This window comes from Adiantum capillus-veneris, chromosome 19, assembly GCF_014529385.1.
Source record: "Adiantum capillus-veneris isolate H3 chromosome 19, ASM1452938v2, whole genome shotgun sequence".
Taxonomy (NCBI): Eukaryota; Viridiplantae; Streptophyta; class Polypodiopsida; order Polypodiales; family Pteridaceae; genus Adiantum; species Adiantum capillus-veneris.
This window is the reverse complement of record NC_140949.1, coordinates 47,179,878-47,207,140: the sequence shown is the minus strand read 5'-3', so window position 1 is coordinate 47,207,140 and position 27,263 is coordinate 47,179,878. Positions and strand designations below refer to the sequence as shown.

At 44.8% G+C, this 27,263-nt stretch overlaps 1 protein-coding gene across 2 annotated transcripts in view; it reads left to right on the top strand.

Moving 5' to 3' along the window:
* LOC147433951 (Protein kinase superfamily protein) overlaps positions 1 to 17,931 on the top strand; it is a 76,200-nt gene extending 58,269 nt beyond the window's left edge. For both annotated transcript variants that reach the window (XM_086490571.1, XM_086490572.1), the window contains exon 9: positions 17,692 to 17,931. In XM_086490571.1, the coding sequence (XP_086346697.1) occupies positions 17,692 to 17,838 (147 nt within the window). In that variant the 3' untranslated portion in view covers positions 17,839 to 17,931. The remainder of the gene's footprint in view (positions 1 to 17,691) is intronic.
* The last annotated feature ends 9,332 nt before the right edge of the window (positions 17,932 to 27,263 follow it).

Here is a 27,263-nt window from a genome sequence, read left to right as displayed (position 1 = left end):
AAGGGAGGCAATCAGTCTATGCTGAACCCATGCGCCTGAAACCATGATGTCATCTCGCCATACCAGCATGTTGTATCTCCTTGCATGGCTAACTGTCGAGAGGACTCAAGTGCAAGGCGAGCATATCTGTCTCTGGGAAGTTCCCACATGCGGTGTATGAAGGTGACAGATCTGGTGAGCGCCTCAACCACTAGTGGGGGGGCAGCTAGCTCTGCTCGGACAATAGCACGTGGTACAGAAGCCTTGGCTCTAATGAGCCGTGAGATCATAGAGACTAGAGGCTTCTCCATGTCCCCCCATCCATCACTGCGGCCTGTCCTCCCGTGAAGATCCAATGAAGGTCCCCAAATCTCAGCTCCATAAAGCAATGTAGAAGCCACCAGAGTGTCAAAGAGCCAGAGCTTCGTCCGAGGCTCCTGAAACTGAACCTGTGAACACATCCTTTCCAATCTACCCAATGCTGCATGGGCTCTCATTAGTCTAGTCTCTGCTGCCCTCAATGAAAATGCTGGCCCACTAAAAACCACTCCGAGGTAAGTGTATGCATCTGTGTACTCCACTGTCTCCTGGCCGTATGTGAATGCTGGCGCTGACCTCTTGATCCACTGTGGGGTGGTATTAAAAACCATGACCTTGGTTTTACCAAGGTTGACGGACATACCACTTTCCTGAGCAAACCTATTCAAAGCATCCAAGTGATGTTGCATTCCCTCCGGAGAGTCGGAGATCAACACAATATCATCAACATATAACAATAATGGAATCCATGTCCCTGCCAGTTGTGCACCTCTATCACCATCTCTCTCAATGTAGTCAGAAACCTCATCCGCATACATACCAAATAGAGTAGGAGAGAGCGGGCAGCCCTGCTTCACCCCAATAGTGGAGTGAATCGGTGTGGATAGACACTCTGAGGTGTGTACCTGCCCCACTCCTGACCTGTATAATGCCATGACCCCCCAAATGAGCTCTGTGGGCACTCCCATCTGCTGTAATCTGCGCATCAATCTAGCTCTAGGCACTGTGTCAAATGCTTTGCGGAAATCCACAAAGCTACAATAGATCCGTCTCCCACGCGATCTACCCTCAATGATGGCTCTGAGTGTCAAGATATGGTCAAGATGTAGCTGACGAGGAGTTGAACTCAAGACCTGTTATTCAAGAGGGAAACGGCATAACCGATCTACCACACTTGGGTGATAGAAAGGTTACACCATTTTCCTCTTTTTATTAGCACACCCACACACACCCGAGAAGAAGCGAGTTTTAACGTCGTAGGAAACTATTCCAAGAGACCTTAAAGATCTAGCCGACGAGGAGTCGAACTCAAGACCTGTTATTCAAGAGGGAAACGGCATAACCAATCTACCACACTTGGGTGATAGAAGGTTATACCATTTTCCTCTTTTTATTAGCACACCCACACACACCCGTGAAGGAGAGAGAGAGAGAGAGAGAGAGAGAGAGAGAGAGAGAGAGAGATGAATGAAATGAAATGTTATATTAACGTTTTTATTAGCACACCCACACACACCCGTGAAGGAGAGAGAGAGAGAGAGAGAGAGAGAGAGAGAGAGAGAGAGAGAGAGAGAGAGAGAGAGATGAATGAAATGAAATGTTATATTAACGTCTTCAAAAGGCCAAAATGACCTATGAGACCAATTTGTTACAAAATGGTGAATCTAATATCATGTCTGGGTGCAAAAGAACTAGAACAAAGATACTACTACAAGAATCCATCCTCATTTGCACTCTGGATGTCGAGAGAGTATGGCTCGAATCCTCTGTTGTAGTCTTTGTCGATGTTGTGTAGCCCGTTCCCTCAATCGTGGCTGTTTGGATCTTCGTAGCTCCAGTGCTCGGTCGATGAGAGTGCCGGTAGTGGTTGAATGAGTGTGGGCCGAGCTTTGCAGTGATGGCTGCTCCTTGGGTTGTCCTATATCTAGTGAAAAGAAATCTGTAATCTGTCTCTGGGACTGTCTCTCTCTATCTCTATCTCTCCCCAGTAAAGTGTCTCTATATCTGTGTAACTCATATAGCCCAAGATATCTCTGATCCTCAGAACTCATGACCCTAGAGAAAGGACCGAAACCCTCTCTGGATAAGCAGTGGATACGGCCCCGTATCTCATAGTACATTGTGCAATGACATATGTAATGTATCTCTGTCTCTGGCTCTAGCTGGCATAAGCGGCATATCCTGCTGTCTATTGGTATCCCTTTGAATCTACCAATCTCAATCTCCAGCTGATGTGAGGATGTGCGTATCTTATGAGGATGTGCGTATCTGACCAATGGCACACCGCAAACCATGAGACATATGTGTGTCCATGTAGCTGGGTCGAATCACAAACCCATCTCCTGTGAGCTGGAGAAGATGCTCTCTGTAGAATGCCATCTTCGTGCCCAACTCCTGTGGTGGCTCTATCCATGTCCTCCTGGTATCCAGCTAGATCAGGTCTTGACGAGAGAGAGAGAGAGAGAGAGAGAGAGAGAGAGAGAGAGAGAGAGCATGACACACGAGACGGGGAGTGGCGGAGTTCCACCCCGAGAGAGCATTGTCCCCAAGCCTTGGCGCCCGTTTCGGTATTTCTTTATATTGCTTGAACTCAGTACAACGCCAGTACTCGCGTTGTGCATCTTCACCTCTGCACATATTTAAAGGCCCTTGGTCTATGAAAAACAGTTACATGAAAAGCATCAAACTCAAAAGCAACTGGTCCAAAAGTTGCCAGCACGTTTTGCGAAAATCTGTTCTGTTGCCACATCATCAACATAATTTGTGGGTGTCCGTACAATTGCCATGTCAGCATGTCAGCGCAAAATTCAAAAATCCGTACTGTTGCCACATCATCATGTTGATTGCCAAAGACTGTGTGTGTGTGCGCGCGCGCGAGGTCGTGCTTTATTTTAATGACTTTAGGTCCCCTGGGCCGCATTGGACGGGGTCCCATAAGTTGGTGGGAACTCTTCTTTTTTTTTCTAAAAAGGCCACTCGGCAAGGCTTTGTAAGTTGGTAAAACTTCTTCTGTTGCAGCTTCTTCTTTTTCTATTGCTTCTTCTTTAGGGTTTAGGCCCCTTGGGCGGGATCTGAAGTTGGCTCCGTTCTTCAGTAGCTTGACACGTTAGGAGTTTGTTACATCTCCCCTTCTTGAAAGAAAGTAATCATCCGCGATTACAGCATATCTGCAAAACAACTCAAGTTAACTCAAAAATTTCCAAGGGACATTCCGAGGGACAATTAGTTTTCTCATTCCAGATTGGAGCTCTTGATAATCTAGGTTGTTGGCTTCTTAGAAAAATCTCATCCAATAAGGAGTCTCATTCCAGATTGAAGCTCTTGATATCTTGGGTCATTGACTTCCTAGAAAAATCTCATCCAATAAGGAATGTTTGCAGTGGTTGTGGCACATCACAATGCAACACAAATGCTCACATATGCATGTTACAAGACAGAATGAACAGTGCCGTTGAGCACTCCCCCGAGACAGACGATGTGCTGTATGAGGCTACTCAACGACTACCTTGTCACTCCCCCTGCAAATTGTAACAAGGGGAGGGCACCATGTGCCAACGAAAAAGAACAGGTTGAACACTATTAGCACTTCAAATAACATTGAACTGAGAGAGAGAGAGAGAGAGAGAGAGAGAGAGAGAGAGAGAGAGAGAGAGTGCATGACACACGAGACGGGGAGTGGCGGAATTCCACCCCGAGAGAGCACTGACCCCAAACCTTGGCGCCTCTTTCAATATTTCTTTATATTGCTTGAACTCAGTACAATGCCGGTACTCACGCTTTGCACCTTCACCTAGAAGAGCGCTAGAGACTGAGCCCTCCGCACATATTTAGAGACCCTTGGCCTATGAAAAGCAGTTACATAAAAAGCATCAAACTCAAAAGACTCTGGTCTTCAAAAGCTCTAGCGCCAAAAACCTGCCAGCGCAAAACAGCGAATTTCGTACAACTGCCACGTCAGCAGTCCAACGTAAAACACGACAGTTCGTATAGTCTACCATGTCATCAACGTAAATTGTGTGTGTTTGTACAACTGCCACATCATCTTCTTTTTCGCAAGAGATTAAGTGTGTGTGTGGTCCCGCTTGATTTCAAGGGCTCTAGGTCACTTAGGCCCCATTGGACGGGGTCCCATAAGTTGGTGGGAACTCTTCTTTGAAAATAGGCCACTCGGCAAGACTTTGCAAGTTGGTAAAACTTCTGCTGCTTCTTCACTTTGGGTTTAGGTCCCTCGGCCGGGATGTGAAGGTCGGCTCTGTTCTTCAGTGACTTGACATGTCAGCAATTTGTGACACAAATAACCTAAAAAGATCCGGGCCATGAGCTCAGAGGACTGGTACAACCAAACGCTCCCGAGGCCACAGTCTGCGTCTCTTGGAGGTTCAAGCATACAACCAAACGCTCTTCAAACATCCCATCTGTGTCGTTCGGAGGTTTTCCAACATACAACGAAACGCTCCGCAGACATCTTGTCTGCGTCATTTCGAGGTTGAAACAATACCAAAACAACATTTCTCACTACTCCTCTCGGGACTAAATCACCAAGCATTGAAACCAACATTAAAACCAGAGTCAAACATTTCAAATCCGCACCAAGACAGGTTCAAAACTGATATCATCCATTTCAAACAAATTTCCAAACAGGATCATCAGACAAGTTCTCAAACCAAATTTAGAAAACTGCTAATTCAAAGCGAAAAAGCATTCTCGACATCAATCGAGCTCGAAAGTCAACAGGGCCTTTGTCCTGAAACCTGCACTAAAATTAAGGGTAGATTTCTTCCATGAGGTTGTAGCCGACGGCAACATGGTCCATAAGCTCTTGAATAGTCGAAACAAGCCTCGAAAGATCGTGTTCCTGTGGCGGTGATGATAGTCCAATGATATAGCAATCACACTGGGCCTCCAAGGTTATCGGTTGGAGAAGAGACACCTGGTGATTCGGTATTTCTTTATATTTGATGAACTCAATACAATGCTGGTACTCGCGCTCTAGCACTTTATCGGGTGAACGTGCAGAGCACAAGTACCGACATTGTACTGAGTTCAAGCAATAAAAAGAAATACCGAAGGGGTGCCAAGGTTTGGTGCCAATGTTCTCTTGGGGTGGAACTCCGTCACTCCCCGTGTCGTGCATTCTCTCTCTCTTTCAGTGTAGTTTTTATTTGAAGTGCTTAAAGTTGTTCAGTCTATTCTTTTCCATTGGCACGTGGTGCCTATCCCCGTGACATTAAGATATTAGAGGTGATACCACAATTGGACATTGGTTGTCTCATAGGCTGAGTTCTGCTTCTAAGACGCTAGAATAATCTCTCTCTCTCTCTCTCTCTCTCTCTCTCTCTCTCTCTCTCTCTCTCTCTCTCCCCCCCCCCCACAGGAGCCTCGCACCAAGCTATGGCTTTATGATACTCTGGTTGCCTTAGCTATGCTATATGGAGTGGAGATATGGGGACCCTGAGTAGATCAACATAGTTGTCATCATGGACATTCCGATGGGTGGTGAGACATGGAGAAGCCACTTATCTCCATGATCTCCAGGATGATAAGGCCTCGATTCCCCATGCGATCATCCGAGCAGAACTGGCTGCCCCTCCTTTGGTGGTTGAGGTTCTTACAAGATCAATGACATTCATACATAGCTTATGGGAGCTCCCATGAGATCGCTATGCTTGGCTGGCCTTGGATCCTCTAGGCACTTGACAGCACATCATGTTGGTATGCACAGATGGCAACATGGTTTGAGCTACATGGTTTCTCTATGGACAGGCGCTCCCCCTTTGGAGGGAGGTTGTTACAGGCTTGGACACTCCAAGAAAGAAATCAATAGCAACACACGAACAAAAACTTCAAACCACTCAACTTTGAGAGAGAGAGAGAGAGAGAGAGAGAGAGAGAGAGAGAGAGAGAGAGAGAGAGAGAGAGAGAGAGAGAGAGAGAGAGAGAGAGAGAGTCGACACGGAATGGTGGAGTTCCGTGCCCAGAAGCACTGGCCCCAAAGAGTGGCGTCCATTTCGGTATTTCTTTATTATTGATCACATCAAGGTACAACTCCCGAGGGTCCTTTGCTCTTAGACTCTGCGTCCAGATGCTCTGCAGAGTGAGGCCCCAAGGACTCTTATAAACAGTACAAGGGATGCACAAAAGTAGAGCCCCAAAAGCATCAGGTTCAAAAGCACTTTCACGCTAAAGCTCTGGTCCCCAAAAGCTAGCGTTGAGAGCTGGAAAAGCTGCCAGTGTAATTTACAGACATCCATACAGTCCTGCCACGTCAGCACTGCAGCGTGAAACCGGGAAATTTGTAAAGTTTGGCCACGTCAGCAGTCCGTACAATCTGCCACGTTAGCATGTCAGCGCATTTTACGGAAGTCTCTTTCAGGGTTCAAGCTTCTGCCTTTTAGGTTTTGGGTCCCACGGCGGGTCCTTCATAAGTTCTTCAAGTGAGTTCGGTGAGTGTCTCTCGTCCACTCGGCCATTTCTCTTCCAGTTGGCCATGACATGACATCACTTTGTGACATTTCCCCTTCTTAAAAGAATTGTAATCGCCCTCGATTAAGCCTACAATAACAGCCGGAGGACAAAAACTTTCTTCAATAGACACCAACTCTATGTACTCATGCTTAGACTCCACAAATCCAACATTTCTACAAAGACATCAGTCACTGATCAATCACATTTTGTCGAGGGTCTCAGATATAAGTCCTGATCATTGTAACCGTTTAGCAATCACATCTAGATGTGTCATTGATCTTTTCACGGATGTCTTGATCTACTAAATCTTGGGTACTATCAGATTCATATCTTTTTATTTCACATTTTAATCAAGCAAACCATGCTCATGACCATCCCCACAAGACAGTACATCTACATAGCATGCAGTTCACAAATCACACACTTAGTTCACACTAAACATTCAAATCACATTCACGTCACTATCCCTGTCGAGATCTATCATGATCTATTGTAACATATTTCGTAATCTCATCCAGATCCGTTACTGATCTCTCGCAGATGTCTTGATTGACTAAATCTTGTTACTATCATGTCCATCTCATCTCTCCAGAGAACAAGACCGAAATGTTGCAGTCATTTTGTCTCTCAAACATGTACTCAAACACTACTCACATGAGAGTGCACATATAACAATTCATTTCGGGAATTCCAAGTTTGAAGTACTTCTTTCATAAAGTCATTTAGCAGAATACTGTGAGCCCCATTTGTATCCCTAAATTCCAAAGGAAGTCAGTGACTTTATTCCATCTAGGTAATCTGCGAGAAAGGAGCGGAGTAACTCCCCTCTTGTGCAGTCCTAGTTGCACCAGATTCAACCCGCTCATCTCCGAGATCTCTCGGAATAGTCGAAGCTAGACCGAAAGCCTCAAGGTAAAGTACTTGTACTTGAAGAGTATCTGCTTGGTCCTCCCTCTCCATCCATTTCGCATCCAATTGCGGATAGTTCTTAAACTAAGAACCACCGTATCACTTTACCTTTCAATTTTCTTTCCATGTCAGCTACAATATCTGTTCTGGAATGAGAATCTCCTCGGTCTCTTCCACGTCATCAGGTTGCTCCTCAGGCTCCCTATCCACTAGCACCTCACCTGGATTTGGAGAATTCTCTGATCTACCAACTGATTCCCTTTCCTTTCTTTCCTTGTGCCCTAGGACCTGTGGGTAGCTTCGCTAGCCTCCCCTATCCATTGGCATTTCAGTTTCGATCATCAGAACCCTTAGATGCACTATCATCTGATCCCCTTTCTTCTTCGGAATCCTCTAATGAACTTGCATCTTGTTCCCTTAGTTTGTCGGAACCCACGGATGTGCTACCATTTGATTCTCTTACTGCTCCAGAATCCTGTGATGAGCTGTCATCCGGTTCCCCTAATTCATTCTCTTCACTTGCAGACTCTTGACCTGTTGAGGTGGATACTATCCTGTCTATAGGATAAGTCAGTGAGCCGGCATGCATTCCAAATCCTTGCTTAGCATGTCTCATAAGTCTCTGAATAGAGTCAGGTTTGTGGTTTAGACAATACTCTCGAATCTCTTTTGGCAAACCACAACAAAACCGCTCAATTTGGTCTCTCAAAGTAATCTTCCGAAACGAAGACATTCGTAAATAAATATCCCAAAACCTCTGGCAATAGTCGTCCAATGTATCTTTCTTAGTCATTCTCAAGTGATGCCAAGATGTGATGACATCTCTTTCATAGTCGTCTGATATCCAAGTTGACGTGAAAATTTTCTTGAATTTTAACCACGTCGCAGGTGCTTCTCTGCATAACAATAGAGTAGTGCATTTCCTTTTAAGTAAGATGCCGCCCTTCGCACCTTGGAGTGTTTCGTGAACCATCCTCCAGAGAAGGTGACGTCAAACTGTTGTACAAACTCAAGGGCTCGAAGGGTGTCCTGGTAGCCTGAAAACATCTCAAACCTGATGGCCTGACCCCCTTCCTTGAACTCCTTGGTCTTCTTGCTCATCTGCTCACTCTCAGAAGAGGACGAGCTCTCCTCCTACGAATTGCTAGATGGCCTTCCATGCCTTCCAGACTTTTCAAAAATCGTCTTTTCTTGCTTTTTCTCTGCTTCTTCCGCCCTTTCTCATCCTCTCTGGAACTAGAGGAAGATGAACCGTCAAAACTCTCTGAAGACGAAGAAAAATCTGAGTCATCCTCAAAACGAGCACGCTTCTTGGATCTGCTTGCCACCTCGAAACTCGACTTCCGGCCCAAATAAGCGAGGAAATCCGTTGATTTCCTCTTCTTCCGAGAGTGCTTCAAGCCTTTCATTTTCTAGTTCATCTTCTGATCAATAGCTCTGTCTAGCTTTTTCTGCGAATACAGCTTCCGCTTTTTTGCACTCGTCTGTCCTTTTAGCTTTCCTTCCAACCTGAGAGGAGAATCAATGGCCTCGCGCCATCTCGAGTGAATCTCAGCAATCGGCTAATTCTTTTGGTGTTTTGCAAATCTCGGGTCTCTGGAGTACTTGATCAGTCTTTTCACACGTGTCAACGTGCAGTTTAAGTCTGGGGTCAAGACACGAAGATTCTTTCATAAACAAAAATCTCATCCGCTTTGTCAAATTCTCCTCGAGAACTTGTGTGTGCTGTAAAAAGGGATCAGATCCTTCGTAGTACGTAGAAGAAGAATCTTTCTGAGGATTGGACACTCCAAGCGAGAAATCAATAGTAACATACGAACACAAACTTCAAACCATTGAACTTTAATATATATATATATATATATATATATATATATATATATATATATATATATATATATATATATATATATATATATATATATATATATAGAGAGAGAGAGAGAGAGAGAGAGAGAGAGAGAGAGAGAGATGGCACGGCAGAGTTCCGCGCCCAGAAGCACTAGTCCCAAAGAGTGGTGTCCCTTTCTGTATTTCGTTATTATTGATCACATCAAGGTACAACTCCCGAGGGTCCTTTGCTCTCAAAATCTGTGTCCAAATGCTCTGCAGAGTGAGGCCCCAAGGGTTCTTATAAATAGTACAAGGGATGCACAAAAGCAGAGCCCCAAAAGCATCAGGTTCAAAAGCACTTTCACGCAAAAGCTCTGGTCCCCAAAAGCTAGCGTTGAGTGCTAGAAAAGCTGCCAACATAATTTATGAAAATCCGTATAGTCCTGCCACATCAGCAGTGCAACGTGAAACCCGGAAATCCGTACACTCTGGCCACGTTAGCAGTCCGTTCAATCTGCCACGTCAACATGTCAACGCATTTTACGGAAGTCTCTTTCAAGGTTCACACTTTTGTCTCTTAGGGTTTCGGGCCCACTGGGTTTCGGGCCCACTGCTGGTGCTTCATAAGTTCTTCAAGTTAGTCCGGTCAGTGTCTCTCTTCCACTCGGCCATTTCTCTTCCAGTTGGCCATGCCACGTCATCACTTTGTAACAGAGGTCACTAGGCTTATACAAGATGATTTGTTTTAGTTGGATACCCAGAGGACATGGATACAACTTATATATATATATATATATATATTCAAGGGGTCGTGGCTCGGACGGCACCGGCTCAGGAGGGCCCGGCTCGGACGGGACCGGCTCGGGCGTGGTTGCGTTCCATGGGTCGACGGTCGTGTTGCGTTTCGCGGGTCTTGCGTTCCGGGTCCCTAGCCCCACGTAGCCTCAGGCTCCGATATATATATATATATATATATATATATATATATATATGTATATATATATATATATATATATATATATATATATATATGTATATATATATATATATATATATATATATATATAGAGAGAGAGAGAGAGAGAGAGAGAGAGAGAAATGAAATGAAATGTTATATTAACGTCTTCAAAAGGCCAAAATGACCTATGAGACCAATCAGTTACAAAATAGTGAATCTAATACCATGTCTGGGTACAAAAGAACTAGAAGTGGAACAAAATACTACTACTACTACTACAATCTAAAACTACGTGGGTGTAGCAGCTGATACAATAGGTACCCGGTAAACTGGAGAGAGAGAGAGAGAGAGAGAGAGTCATCTTCACCGTTGGTGGCTCCTGTTGCCTATCTATCAGAGCCTCCACAATCCTCTCTCCACTTAGCTTGCTAGGGCATTTTTACTCTCTTTAGGAGAGGTTTTCTACCTTGGACTTCAGTCTTTTCCGTTTTGCCATGTGTCTACTTGTATCTCGTTTTACAGTTTTACGTTTGATGCCTACGAGCGTGTTATGTAAACATTAATGTACTTGCTTTTAGAATAGGTACCATTTGAGCGTTCGTGGAGATTTTCAAGGGATAGGATTGGCCTCTTTTTCTTGCAAAATAATAATTAATTATTATTATATATATACATATACATATACATGTAGATATATATACATATATATACACACATATGTACACATATATACACACATATATACACATATATATACATATAACTAAGGGCTTCCGAGACAAAGCATCTGCCACCAAGATTTTTTGACCTTGAACATGGACAATCTGGAAGTGAAACTGTGACAGGATGTTAGCTTATCGCATCTGCTTTTCCGAAAGCTGCTTCTGTGACAAGAATTAACGTAAACTCTGATGATCCGTAAAGACTGTAAAATCAGCTCCGAGTAAATAGTGTCGCCACTTTGTAAGAGCATGGATCACTGCCAATAGCTCTTTTTCATATATCTGTGCTACCAATTCTGGCCGTGAAAACATCCTGCTTTCATAAGCAATAACATGACCTTCTTGCATCAAAACTGCTTCCAAATTACGACCACAAGCATCATAATAAACTTTGAATGGCTTTTGCAAGTCACTGCCAACACTGGTCCGGTAGTCAATTTTTCTTTGAGCGTCTGAAAAGCGACTACCTTTGTTGGTCCCCACATGAAAGGGACTTTTTTTTGAGTCAGTAAATGCAAAGGTGAAGCTATCTCTGCAAACTTCCGAATGAACCGCCGATAATAAGAGCACAAGCCCAAAAAGCTTTGAACTTTGTGAACATTGCTTAGGTCAGGCCAATCACGGATAGTCTCGATTTTGGTTGGGTCCATCTGGACTCCTATTGAGACAATGCGCCCAAAGAAATGTATCTTCAGTAAGAAAAAATTACTCTTTTTGGCATTGATAACCAATCTATGCTTCCACAACACCTAAAAGATCTGTAGCAAATGATGTTTGTGTTCTGCTTTATTCTTAAAGAAAATGATAATGTTGTCAAAGAAAGTGCCCACAAAAGATCGATATTCTCGGAAAATCCTATCCATCATTCTATTAAATGTTGCTGGAGCATTTGTGAGTCCAAAAGGCATCACCAAAAATTCATATAAACCAAAAGTTGTCCGAAAGGTTGTCTTGTAGACATTTCCCGGAGTGATTTGGATATGATGATATCCACTTTTCAAATCAATTTTGCTGAAGCAAGAGGTTCCCTGAAGTCTGTCAAGAATATCATCAATCCTTGGGACAGGGAATCGGTTCTTGATGGTGATTTTATCGAGAGCTATATAATCAATGCACATTCTCCAAGATCCGTCTTTCTTTAGTTCTAGCAAAACCGAAGAACAATAAGGTGATGTGCTAGGTAGGATGAGACCCTTTTCTAGAAGTTCTTTTACTTGGTTCATTATTTCTTCATTCTAGGCTCGGCCAGCTCGATAAGGTGGCGGGTTTGGTGATGTACTTCCAGGAATCAAATCAATCGTATGGTCCTTAGGACGAGGTGGAGGTAACTCGCTTGGAAGGCCTTCAGAGAAGCAATCAGCATGTGTGTGCAGAAACTCTTGTCGTTCCTTATCCAATTCAGACATATTGGTTCGTTGTTCATCATTCAATTCTTTCAAGTAGATCGAATAAACAAAAAGACTTGATTTCATTAATTTGGAAATGGTTGAAGCCAATACAATAGGGACGGACTGGCCCTTCAATTTTACATCAAGCACAATTTTCCTACCCTTCTCATTCGTCAAAGTCGCTTTCTTAGCCCGATAGTCAACCACGGCGTTGTTCTCGTGGTACCTAGGGATTCCTAGGAGAACGTCACACCCTTCCAAAGGCATGATGTAAAAGTCCTCATGCCCTAAATACCTCTGACAATGCAATCGAAGTTTGCCAATGACGAGCATAATGGCAACATCCCGTTCCGGTGCCACTAGAACTGCCTCCGCCTGTGGCCCCATTTTGTTGGGCGTAATTCCAAGTCGAACCGCCAATTCGGGTGAAATGAAGTTGGCCTTGGCTCCTCTGTCAAAGAAGATGAGGGCTTCCTGATCTCGTACTTTGCCCCAAGCACGGCAAAGTTTTGTGCTTTCGTCCATTTGATGCGAGTCCGTCCCCATACAATCTGGTACGAGTCCTGCTTTCATCTTTCCTTTTCAGCCACGTTCTTCAGCTACTCTGGAGCTCTTTGGCCTATCTTCCGATTGTCCTCGCTGTGCCTTTTTGGGGGCACCTTGCAGAGATATGTCCTTGTTCTCTGCAATCAAAACACTTCCCCTCCTTGAGGTAGTCTGTTCTCTGTTCCTTGGTCAACCGGGGGTGTGCATCCTGCTTTTTCTGAAACTTCCTCCTTCTTCTATTATCATTTGTTGAATTCTGTCCGGTCCTTGGTGGCGAAACTTGATCAGTGGGGTAAGTCAGGTTACCCGAATGCATAGCAAATCCTCGCTTAGCATGTCCCATGAATTGTTGTATGGACTCGGACTTCTGCTCAAGGTAGTAATCTTGGATCTCTTTGGGAAGTCCACAACAAAAATGCGCGATTTGCTGCTTAAAAGAGACGACCTTAAAAAAAGAGGCCGGTAGAAAAGCATCCCAAAATCTCTCACAATAAGCATCCAAAGTGTCAGCCTTGGTCATCCGAAGATGGTTCCAAGCAATCATCACATCTTGTTCGTACTCCTGAGTCAGCCAAGAAGAAATAAAGAGCCGTTTGAATTTTAACCACTTGGTAGGTGTTTCTTTCAGTAAAAGAAGAGTGGACCACCACGTTCGTGCATTTCCTTTTAAGAATGATGCTACCCTCCTCATTTTGGAGTGCTCTGAGTAGTGCCCTCCAAAGAATGCTATGTCAAACTACTGAATAAAGGCTGAAGCCTTCGGAGCATCTCGAAATCTTGAAAAGGATTCAAACTTTACTAACTGTCCGCCTTCCTTAAATTCCTTGGTCTTTTTTCCCTTGTCCTCAAGAAAATCATATTGGTTGGCTTTGTAAAAGTGTTTCTTCTTTGAATAGAACATGTGGTCATCGGAGTCCGAACTCTTAGAGGAGGATGAATCCTCGTCAGAACTATCAGAAACAGGTCGAGATCTGCTCTTCTTTGCCTTCTTCTTGTTCTTTCCAAATTTCTTCGTTTTTTCCCCTTTCTGTTCGCTTCGCTCGAATCAGAAGAGGAAAAGCTATCCGAACCGTGAGAAGAGGATGAACTGGACGGTCCTTCGAAGCGTACATGCTTCTTTTGTTTTCTTGCACTTGCAAAAGAAGATTGACGGCCCAAATAACCGGGGTAATCAGTCTCCTTGTTGTGTTTCTTTGATTGTTTCTTCGTCCCCAAACGTTGGTTGACTCGTCTTTCGACGACATCATCAAGTTCTTCTTGATCGAACATCCTTGGGGTAGGAGGTTTCTTGAGGGCCGATTTTATTGGTGAGTCAATGGCTTTCTGCCAATGTGTATGCACTTCATCAATCGGATCCTTTGCAAACTGGAGGATCTGCTTTGCGCCCTCATCAACCTGCTGTTGACGTTGCGTCTCCATTAGCTGATACTGGTAGGCTGAGTTGGCCCGTATTCATGATCTGATAATCCATTCGAATTTCTTGTGTTGTATCCCGTTCTCGAGGTGGCAGGAGGAGTCGTCTGATTCTTGCCAGAATCCATGTGTCACGAGAAAAGGGATCGGATTTTCGATAGAAGAAAAATCGAATGAGCTGTGATACCATTGTAACAAACTTGGACACCCCAAGTCTAGAATCTGGCACGACACATGAGAGAGAATCACTTTAAAACACTCCACACTTAATTCACAATTCAATTGAGTCGACACGGCCCGATGTAGTTCCGTGCCCAGAGAGATTGGCCCCAAAGACTGGTGCCCCTTTCGGTATTTCTTTTTGTATTAATGCTTGAGAAAAGTACAGTTGCCCTTGGGTCTCCTCTGCTCATTGGCTCGTCAGCACATAAATGAGCCAAAGAGAGCCCAGGGGACTTATTAAAAGGCTCTTGGCCTTGGGAAAAGCAGTACATGAAAAGGCTTCAACTCAAAAGCATTAGGCTTCCCAAAAGCGGCCAGCACACAAAGTGGGATTCCGTACAACTTGCCACGTCAGCACAACCAGCATGATATGCGGAAATCCGTACCGCCAGCCACGTCAACACTTTCAGTGTAATTTACGGCATCCGTACAGCCTGCCCGCCAGCCAGCCATTATGCTCTAGTGTCCCTAGGGTCTTGTCGGCAGGTGCCCTGTAAGTTGGGACACTCATGGACATGCCACGTCATCAGTTTGTGACAATTGCTGGAGAGGTTTATCTCCTTTCTGGGAACAGACATAGGAAGTGTGTCCTGATGGTGGATCCATGGTAAAATTTTTCACTTTTTCTGGAGTGAGAGATCGGAAGAAAGCATTGCACTTCCTTCAATAGCTCGACAATATTGATTCACTCAGGAACTACATAGAAGAATCCAAAATCTCTTGAGCAGCTGCTTGTCTCAAAGGCAATGCTATGCAGTGGTGGAGTTCTATAGCTACAAAGCTTCACACTCCAAGGACTTGACAAGCTTTCAAGAATATTTTTGCCCGAAGTTACATGACCTCATTTGAAGTACAGCTCCTAGGAGAATGGGGTAACTTGAAAATCATGGCCGTTGAAAACATGGACGACTACAATCAGAAGTTTTTGGACAACTACCTCCCAATTTCTTTCTTCAAATTGATAACCTTGGAGGACGAGTGTGAGTGCCATTATATCGGACTGCCATGGCTCTGACAAAGGTACGACTGCCAGGGAGATCCTGCTCTACAACTCGCACACATTAGAATCCCAGGGAAGTCCCCCTGGTCACATATTTAAAGGCCCCACGCCCTAAAAGCATCAGATACAAAAGCTGGCATCAAAAAGCTCAGCTCCGTAATTTTCAAGCGGCCATGTCAGCCTCTGCAATTTCCAGGACTTCCATGCAGTCAACCACCTCATCACTTTTTGGCAATGGAATTGGTCCCCTTCAGTTGGCCACTTACAGGCGCTTTGAAACAAGTCCTCTTTAGTTGGGCACGCCACGTCATCAGTTTGTGACATGATCTTTCAGACTCCCAGGGCAATCAGGAGTGCGACACTCTTCATGGCTGCAGGTGGACAAGTAGAGGTGGCGGGATCTTATGTATGCTTGGGAGTCACCTTTGCCAGCCCACCCAAGCGCTTCACCATGGCACAGGCGGCTATGGATAGACTCATCAGAGGATATGCGGCCTTGGCCATGCTAGAGAGGAGATGTCATCAGGCACACTTTTAGGAGCCCCGCACCAGGGGGTGGCTCTTCGAGACTTGGGTCACCCCCGCTTTGATGTATGCTGCATTAGTATGGGCTCTTGGACTATCAACCACCTCATAGACACAGATTGAGAGACCACAAATATGTATGATATTGCGCTTGTTCCGTAGTAAGCCCCCAGTACCAGACGACATTATCAAGCAGAGTTACCTACTCCACCCATGCTAGTCGATGCAATAGTTTTCCTCATTCAGAGGATGAGAGAGATGCCATCACATAAGAATCCCATGCAAAGCCTTGGAGGCTTTCAAACAGATTTCATAGTCAGGTGAGCAGGATTCTTGGTACTCGCAGGTGAGAGAGTGGTTTGGAGCACATGGGCTAGACATGGATAGATAACCACCCTTCCGGTACAATCCGGACTCACCCTTAATCCAGCTCTCACAAAGTGAGACGAACACAGTACTCAGACAGGGTCTATGGCAAACTTTAGATCAGAGAGACATGGATGGCACCTAGACAGCCTCTTCCCTTGAAGATGTTGTATTATAGTGAGCACTTCTTGACCATGCCAGATAAGGGGTTCATTCAGAGACCACGGTACATGGACACATACGTGCCACATAGCTCATGAGTGGCGATTGGCCAGCTCCGGGTATCATCACACCGGCTACAGATAGAGACAGGAGCTGAGAGGTTCTGCTAGCTTTGCACAAAGAGGGTGATTGAGGACGTGGAGAACTTTGTCTGCAAACGTATAGCATATGAGAGTATTAGAGATAGATATGAGGCTCTTTTTACACGACAACCCACCCTACGATTAGTCTAGAGATCAGTGCCAGTTTGGCCGTTTTTTAGTGGAGATATATAGGCATAGAGAGACACTGCTGGCACATGTAGTGGCACTAGAGGGTGGCAGACAGTCAAAGCTTGCAGACTTCTTCGAAAGGACCACAACCCTACCACCACCCGTCACATTGACATGGAGAGGAGTCACCCTACAGCAGGCTTAAACGGTTAGAGCTATGAGACGCCTCCGAGCTCCAGGATACAAAGCCTGAGACTCCATCGCATACAGATTGGGAAGATCCAGGTTCGCCATAGCAGGCAGCCTAGGAGAGATTTCTCAGATGCTGCAGACCCAGCCCTGATCATATGCGCAGCTCTAACACCACAGCTACCCATGTACCAAATCTTACAACCCCAATTTGATCTAGGATGGAGCTAGTCAGCTTGATGCACTTAATGAATGTAATTCCCTGAGCATATAGATGTGCACCCATATCCCCCCCCCCCCCCCCCCCCATATACCATGTAACTCGTATCCTGGCCTCCCATACACCACTGACTCTCCCCCTACCATAGGACCACACATTTTGTTCTTTTGTACTTTTGTCCTTTCCCGATGGACACATGTATGTTTAATTTGTCTCATAGGCCGACTTCGGCCTCTAATAGACGTAAAACGCTCTCTCTCTCTCTCTCTCTCTCTCTCTCTCTCTCTCTCCATCCACCTTTGAGGTCTATCGGGATTGTTCCTATATATTAAAAGGTTATCTCTTGTTCTACAATTCACAGACATACAAGTGTGCACGCATGCACATTTTAAATTCTGTTTACATATATATATGTATGTATGTGTTATTGTGCTACTCAATCTCATCCTAACGTATTAGCACATCTTTAATATATTCTGCCAGGTGATACCAAAGCAACCAGGTTTTGAGCAGCGAACTGATTTGTACAAATTATACCACTATCTGAACCATTACAACATGTTTGGCTCCGGATATCGTTCTTCATGCACTGACATTCTCGACAGCTATATGAGGCTTTTGAACATATAAGATGACACTTATTCTTCATATTGGCATGCAAGAAACTGCATGGAGTTCTTATATGATTCTGCATCTTTGTATAAATAGAAAATGATGTTTATATACTGTGTGTGTGTGTGTGTGTGTGAGAGAGAGAGAGAGAGAGAGAGAGAGAGAGTCGGGTGGACAAGGCATATTGACTGCAAGGTCTTGGGTTCGATCCTTGGTACTGTCCGCTGTGCCACCTAAGCAGTGCATGCACAGGTCAACTACGTGGACAAGCAATATAGGTCGCCTGATAATTCTTGTAAGGTTTTTTGGGAGTGTTTCTACTACGCTCCCTCTTCTTCTTCTTCTTCTTCTTCTTCTCTCTCTCTCTCTCTCTCTCTCTCTCTCTCTCTCTCTCTCTCTCTCTCTCTCTTGCTGCTTCTAGTTCCCCCTTCACGCTCGCGCTGCTGCCACCACCCCCCCCCCCCCTTTCGCGCCACCTGCCTGGCTTCCACGCCATGGTTTAGGTCCTTTGGGCTGCCCATTGACATAGTCTCCCTCCATTGGGCTACCCATTGACCCCCTTTCACATGGCCTCCCCAGTGGCTATAGCCCACCTAACCACTACCGGCACTCTCATCGACTGAGCACTAGAACTACGGAGATCCAGACAGCCCACGATTGAGGAGGAGGGCTACACATCATCAACGGAGACTACAACAAAGGATTCGAGCCATACTCCCTCAACATCCAAAGTGCAGATGACGATGGATTCTAGCAGTAGTAGTATTTTTGTTCTAGTTCTTTTGTACCTAGACATGGTATCAGATTCACTATTTTGTAACACATTGGTCTCATAGGTCATTTTGGCCTTTTGAAGATGCTAATATAACATTTCATTTCATATGTGTGTGTGTGTGTGCGAGCGCGCACGCGCACTTATCATCCAAGTGCTGAACTTATTAGCTCACAAGGTTCTTAGATCAACATATGTGTACACACCTTCTCATGTCTGATAGATCACAATTCATCTCTTAGCATTGTTCTTACCACCCTTAAAAAGATTCTCTCTCTTTCTCTCTTCAAAAGATTCTCTCTCTCTCTCTCTCTCTCTCTCTCTCTCTCTCTCGGGACTGTAGCAGCAAGCAGCGCGCTGGGCCTGTGGGGCAGCAAGCAGCGTGGGATTGTAGCAGCAAGCAGCACGGGAGTGTAACAGCAGCCCAGCCTCTGTCGCGGGACTGTTGCAGCAGCCCAGCCTCCCTCTGTTCGTGCGGCACCACAGCAGGAGCAGCAGCCCAGCCTCTCTTTGTTCGCACGGCACCACAGCAGGAGCCCAGCCCCCCTCTGTTCACGCGGCACCACAGCAGCAACCCAGCCTCTCTATTCGTGCGTGTCACAAACGGGAGCGCATAGCAATATAAAATATACTCGAATAAATAAAATTTATCACTTAATATTGAAGCCAGAGGATATAGAGAGAAATAGATAGAGAGAGAGAGATAAAGTGAGAAGATCGACACAGTACTCGGGACCAGAAGATGGGCTGGTCCCCCCCCGTAATAGTATCTTTATTACTGAGGAGAAGTCTATACAAGCACTTGAACCGAACGTATTACCACGTTCGTTCTAGAATAAGACTTGATGGTTCCTGGAAGCCTTAGCTTCCGATTCCTAGGGCAAAACCCTATTCCAAGGAACTTCCGTTCCTTATTCCAAATCCTTGAGAACCAAGGTTCTCGCCTCTGGATCTCACCTTCCAGACTCGGGGCATGACATCCCTGCAACTCTTTTCTAACTCTGTTTCCAGAGTCCTCTTCCTGCAGATTAACTCCGCTTTCCTGGACACGAAGTCCTTCCCTTGGGAATTTCAACTTCTAGATCACATCTCGAGAGTCTACCTCTCTTCGATCCGTGGATCTGCTTCCCAAACTTGGGTACGAAACCCTTGGGCTGATCTGGCTCTAGTTCCTCAAAGCGCTTTTCTCGTGCAGAGGCTCATGCCTTCCTCTGCTCCTACTCCCTCACGAAGAGGAAGTACACCTGCAATCAAATACTCAGAGATCATAACATGAAAATCGTTACCTTCAAAGTCTCGATGCTCGAAACGCAACTCGGTTCTCGAAAAACAATTCCCCGGAAGAGATCTCTACATAGAAAATCCTCTTCTCCAATCTTACACACAGAAGAGGTGTGTTCTTGGGTTCCTTCTCGTAAATCAGCCCCGTCTACGACGTTTATGGGCTGAAAACAGAGAAAAACAGCAACTTCTCGCGATGGAAACATGCTCCGTAGGCATTTCTTCGCGAGGGAACTCGCACATTGAGTCTTGGCGACATCTGGTACACTTGGGGCAGCCATGGGCATCACCGGCAACGTCTTCTTTACGGCTGAAATTTGCAGCAGCATCTCCTCCTTGCAAAGATTGGTCTTTTTCTCTGAGTAAGGGCATGTGATGCTTTTATAGCTCCTAGCCACAGGCACGAATAGCTGCTCGCATAGAGATCGCGGTCGGTTTTTTTTATATATATATATAAATAATTTATATTTTTTCAGTTTTTTTTTTGTTTCTTTGCCAGAAAAAGAGAGAGAGAAAACGCTGGTTGATCTGTTGCCTTATTTATCAGATGGCTGCCCACTTATTAAGTGGGCGGAATCTGTCCAAAAACTCAATTAAACCTTATAAGTTAAAAACAATGCTTTCACAGCACTTCCCAGGCGTCCCTCACATGCACAGTTGCAATGCAGACATAGACTTCCTCGCGAGAAAGCATCTGCTTTCCCGAAAGGCAATCCCGCTTTCTCAAAAAGCATCTGTTTTTCCTCAAAGTTTTCTCTGAACCCATCTTCATTCAAGTGCTTGCTTTTTCCTTGTGCACAATTCTAACACAGTTCGGAATTTCCTCCCGACTATGGATATTCCCTTTCTGATGCACCCGTCACCCACCTTGTGACGTATCAGGAATACCCATCACCTAGTCCTTTCCTATCGAACTTACGGTACAATCTCCTTCACGATGCTCTATGTCACCCATCCTATGACGCATCAGAGATGTCCGTTCCCGGATGGTCGGATACTTCTTTCTGATGCTCCCTGTCACCCATCCGATGTGACGCATCAGAAGTACACGTTCATGGTGGCCTTACAGATATTCCCGTTCTCAGTGTTCCCGTCATTACTTTAAATGACGCACTAGGAATACTCTGTACTCGGATGTCTCCAGTGAGAAAAGCCCTCTCACTTAAAATTCCAATAATTTATTTAGAATTATTTGCCTTGGTGTTCCAAGCGAGAAAACCCTCTCACTTATAAATCCAATAATTCATTTAGAATTATTTTTCTGTAAGATAAAGCCAATTTAGCAACATCCCTCTCACTTATAAACAGTTGTCCTCAACTGTAGAGGTTCAACTGAACTGCCAGGGAGAAACCGGAAAGATTCCAAATCTTGCTCGATGGTGAGTTGAGCTAGTCCTTTCTCAAAAGAGAACTTAAAAATTTAATTAAACAAAAATTCAATAATTCAATACTTACCTTACCGGTTTATGTCTTTCCTCTAGGACCTCGAGGATATTCTTCACCTTTCATTAAAGTTACGAGCCTTGTAAGAACTCGTCATTCACGTCTTTCCAACAGATTGGAAGTTTCCTCATCCGAGAATCTGTTAACTCAATTCCACCTTCTCAATTCCGAGAAGAATAAACCTCCTAGAAATCATTCTAGGTCTATGTCCTTGCGCATAACCTTGCGCTATTAGTCCTGAGGATATTAAACCTCTTGTGTCCTCCCGCATAGGGCATGTCGAGAGCATTAAGCTCATGTGAATCTTCCTATGGCAGAACAGGTGTGTCATCTTACCAAAGTAAGTTCTTATTCGGGGCCTTTGCTTTGGGTAGACCAATTGTTCTGATCCAAAGTTTCCTTATCTAAGACTCTGTTAATTTGATTCTGTCTTCTCAAATTCGAGAAGAATAATCTTCCTAGAAATCAATCTAGGTATTTGTCCTTGCGCATAATCCTACGCTGTTAGTCCAGAGGGTATTAAACCTCTTGTGTCCTCCCTCATAGGGAATGCCCAAGTCATAGAGCATTAAGTTCGATGTCTTTCTTCCACAATTTGCGATCACCTTAAAGAAGGTTCTTGTTCCAGGCCGTCGCTCAACGTAGGCGGACGGTTCCAATCCGAAGATTCCTTGTGCATGACAGCACTTCCTTCCAATCGTTTCCTCCTGCGAGTTATTACCACGAGCAGTGATTTCCCGACGCCCATTAGCGTCTCTTCCTTACAAAATCATAAAAAATGATTCACCTTGCGAGCATCATTGACGATTTGCAAAACCTCAGGCAGATAGGATTCTAGCCATAGCATTTTCTGAACGTACGTTCAAACCCGGTTCACAATAGAGCGAACCCTCTTTGATTCTTAGGGATATTCTCCCATTTGTAATTCTTACCATTTTGAAACGGTTGACGAATTATATTCTTATGAACAAAATAGTTCAAATTTATTCCAGCAGCGTGTAAATGCTACTTGACCAGCTCATGGAGAAACATATACCGCAACCAAAAGTTGCTACTGTAATGGTAAAAGCACATAGCGTACTCAATGATCAACGACCATCGGAAAACCTCTTCTCCGTAGAGAAACTCAAATTCCTTCTACCAAACACATCTCAAATAGAGATTCTCGTGTCGGAATATTCTTGCGCGCAAAAAGGCGCTCAAGAGAGTATAACAAACTCTCGTCCAGTTCCTTGGCATAGGTCTGCATCTTCGTGTGTTATCCATGTACTCAAAAGTGTACATAATTCTTAAGCTGTGTTAAAGTTTCGGTGAACCTGGGAAATTACCTTCCCTTCGTAAGATCCTTAGAGCGAAGACGCTCAACTTGATGATCACTTGGCTCGATCTTAGAGCAAAACCCGCTCATCAAATAATCTAGGATTTTAATCCTTGGATTCCTCAAGCACAGGCCGTAGTCGTCACTTGTTCCTTCCCTCCTAAAGAGAGTGTTCATTCACTTGTGCTAAAAGTACTACCATATCTTCCCTTACCGTGTAGGGGGTGTGGGCGTAAAGAGTACTCAAGCTTCATGAAAGCTTTTCTTTGCTTGAAAGCTCAGAATGGTTCCTTCATAATTTCCTACCCGCAGTAGCAGGTAATCTGTTCGAGAATTACCGGATACCAGATCAATAGTTGACCTTCCGGCTAGTTAAGCAAACCAATTCATCTCAGAAAACAATGTTTCAGTTTGATCCTGCTCTCATAAACACTCGAGAGTGGTAGTCCCAGTAAGACATAACCATATCTTGTGCAAAAGAGCAAACAAGCACAATGCACTTTATGATTTCCTCAAAGATGTAACTTTGATTGAAAACCTGCCCTCTCACTTAAAGTTCGAGGGTCTTCTATTCAAGAACTCAGGAGTTAGATTGAATTCCCTTACTCCAAAATTTCTGTGTTCAATGATTCCCGTCCCACTACGGGGATTAGATTCTATGTACACTAAGGTGTACACTTTCATCTTTTATTGGTGACTCTACCATCTGCTGCAAAGTATTTTGCAGATGCGTCTACAAAATTCGGGCAAAAGTCCTTCATTGAATTTCTTCATCTTTCCTTCCTCAGAGAGGATCGAGAGTGGAGCTACCTTGGCAAGAGTGAACCACTACTTGCTTTGACTCACTCGTGTTCCTATTGGGCAAACCCATCCCAATCTTCTTGGATGCCTTCCTCAAAGTGTAGAGGAAAAAAAATTTGTCGAAAAATTCAGCCTTGAATTGAATCCAAGTCTTGTTGTAAGTTCCTTGCAGAGCTTTGGTATACCACCAAGTACTTGCAATCCCCTTGAGGTGTTTAATCACATGCCTCATCTTCGACGCTTCTCAGAAATTGCCGTTTGCAAAGGCAACTTCAAACTGTCGAATGAAAGCGGTAGCTTTCGGGGCATCTTCCGTTACGTCAAAAGTATCAAACTTGACCGGAGTGTTCTGAGGTCTAAAGACCTTCTTCATATCCTTCCCGAAATGACGGGATTTCATGGCTATAGTTGTGGATTGACGTTTATGGATATTTTCTGGATTCTGAAGGATCTTGAGCTTTCCGCTCCTTGGATTCTCTAGGTTCTTGAGCATCATGCTCTTGTCGCCTTCTCAGAGAATCCCAAGTCTTGTGTCGACTTCTTGCATAGAGAGAGAAAAAAAAATTTCCAACTCTGCGAGCTTTTCCTTGCAGGACTTAGGGTTCCGCCTGCTTACTTCTCTCTTGGCTTGTCATGGCTTCTTCCTGTATCTTCCCAGAGTCGTCCTCCTTTACAGAGAAAGCGAGGAGACCATGCTCTGATACCATTGTCACAAACGGGAGCGCATAGCAATATAAAATATACTCGAATAAATAAAATTTATCACTTAATATTGAAGCCAGAGGATATAGAGAGAAATAGATAGAGAGAGAGATAAAGTGAGAAGTTCGACACAGTACTGGGGACCACAAGATGGGCTGGTCCCCCCCCGTAATAGTATCTTTATTACTGAGGAGAAGTCTATACAAGCACTTGAACCGAACGTATTACCACGTTCGTTCTAGAATAAGACTAGATGGTTCCTGGAAGCCTTAGCTTCCGATTCCTAGGGCAAAACCCTATTCCAAGGAACTTCCGTTCCTTATTCCAAATCCTTGAGAACCAAGGTTCTCGCCTCTGGATCTCACCTTCCAGACTCAGGGCATGACATCCCTGCAACTCTTTTCTGACTCTGTTTCCAGAGTCCTCTTCCTGCAGATTAACTCCGCTTTCCTGGACACGAAGTCCTTCCCTTGGGAATTTCAACTTCTAGATCACATCTCGAGAGTCTACCTCTCTTCGATCCGTGGATCTGCTTCCCAAACTTGGGTGCGAAACCCTTGGGCTGATCTGGCTCTAGTTCCTCAGAGCGCTTTTCTCGTGCAGAGGCTCATGCCTTCCTCTGCTCCTACTCCCTCACGAAGAGGAAGTACACCTGCAATCAAATACTCAGAGATCATAACATGAAAATCGTTACCTTCAAAGTCTCGACGCTCGAAACGCAACTCGGTTCTCGAAAAACAATTCCCCGGAAGAGATCTCTACATAGAAAATCCTCTCTTCCAATCTTACACACAGAAGAGGTGTGTTCTTGGGTTCCTCCTCGTAAATCAGCCCCGTCTACGACGTTTATGGGCTGAAAACAGAGAAAAACAGCAACTTCTCGCGATGGAAACACGCTCCGTAGGCATTTCTTCGCGAGGGAACTCGCGCATTGAGTCTTGGCGACATCTGGTACACTTGGGGCAGCCATGGGCATCAACGGCAACGTCTTCTTTACGGCTGAAATTTGCAGCAGCATCTCCTCCTTGCAAAGATTGGTCTTTTTCTCTGAGTAAGGGCATGTGATGCTTTTATAGCTCCTAGCCACGGGCACGAATAGCTGCTCGCATAGAGATCGCGGTCGGTTTTTTTTTTTTTTCCGTTGCTCTGCCCGAAAAAGAGAGAGAGAAAACGCTGGCTGATCTGTTGCCTTATTTATCATATGGCTGCCCACTTATTAAGTGGGCGATCGGTCACCTTCAAAAATGGTATGAATCTGTCCAAAAACTCAATTAAACCTTATAAGTTAAAAACAATGCTTTCACAGCACTTCCCAGGCGTCCCATACATGCATAGTTGCAATGCAGACATAGACTTCCTCGCGAGAAAGCATCTGCTTTCCCGAAAGGCAATCCCGCTTTCTCAAAAAGCATCTATTTTTCCTCAAAGTTTCCTTTGAACCCATCTTCATTCAAGTGGTTGCTTTTTCCTTGTGCACAATTCTAACACAGTTCGGAATTTCCTCCCGACTATGGATATTCCCTTTCTGATGCACCCGTCACCCACCTTGTGACGCATCAGGAATACCCATCACCTAGTCCTTTCCTACCGAACTTACGGTACAATCTCTTTCACGATGCTTCATGTCACCCATCCTATGACGCATCAGAGATGTCCGTTCCCGGATGGTCGGATACTTATTTCCGATGCTCCATGTCACCCATCCGATGTGACGCATCAGAAGTACCCGTTCCTAGTTGCCTTACAGATATTCCCGTTCTCAGTGTTCCCGTCATTACTCTAAATGACGCACTAGGAATACTCTGTACTCGGATGTCTCCAATGAGAAAAGCCCTCTCACTTAAAATTCCAATAATTCATTTAGAATTATTTGTCCTTGGTGTTCCAAGCGAGAAAACCCTCACTCTTATAAATCCAATAATTCATTTAGAATTATTTTTCTGTAAGATAAAGCCAATTTAGCAACAGTGCGGCACCACAGCAGCTCTCTCTCTCTGGCGGGACTGTAGCAACAACCCAATCTCTCGCGCAGAAGTCCAACCTCTCCCATCGATTGTAACAGCACAGCATCAGAGACTCATCCTGTCGACAGGACTTTAATCTCTCTCTCTCTCTGCAGCAGCTGCGTGCCCATCTTTGAACACATGGCGGACTGCAATGACTGAGGACATACAGAGCGCGCAGCCCCAGCAGGTCAAGTAGGGTTCTCTCTCTCTCTCTCTCTCTCTCTCTCTCTCTCTCTCTCTCTCTCTCTCTGTCTCTCACAGCAGCCCTACGCGTTCCTTCCTGAGGGTTCCCTGCAGCCCTGCACGTCCAGCTTGAATTTTATAATGGAAAATGATTCTTTGGGCCACACCGTAATGGATCAACGTCAAGGCCATGAATGCTTGATGGGTGTTGCACAAACTGTCACACTTGAAGAAGACCCTGCGCAGGACACGGAAGCCGCCAATGTCTCACCTGTTTGCAAGCCGCGAGCAAAGGCAACCTTCATGCTCACGAATAGGCGGATGGCGCAGATGGAGAGGGAAATGAAGGAGTGGAAAACAGAGATGGAAGGATGGTGGAAGGAGAAGGCCAACCTCCTTCAGATGGTCTTCAATGAAAGCGCACAGTGGAAGAAGGAGAAAGAGAGCCTTAACGCAGAAATATAGACACTCAAAGAAGAAGTCTCAGCCCTCAAACAGGAGAACCCAAACGCCGAGATACGGGCACTCAAAAAAGAAGTCTCAGCCCTAAACAGGAGCTTGCTGATAGAGTAAGCAATGGACTAGAGGAAGGCGAATTTCAACCCTCGGTAATAGATGAAATCAAGGAAATTAAGGAACAGGAAAGGATGATTACAGAGGAAGAGAAATTGAGTGTGGCAAAGACATCTTCATGGGCGGAGATGATAACAAGGACACAGAAAAAGGCGGACGAGGCTAAAAAATGGATTGAGGTCGCCAAGAAAGGGAAAGGTCAAGAAACTCCTTGTAACTGACGCTTATCAACATGACTCTCGAAGAGGAACAAAGAAGGCGGATGCGAGCATTGCATGTGAGAGTGACCAGTCTCAAGGACATAAACAATGTGGAGAAAGAGGTCACAAGCCTTACATCCATGATGGGGATGGAGAAGCCTTTG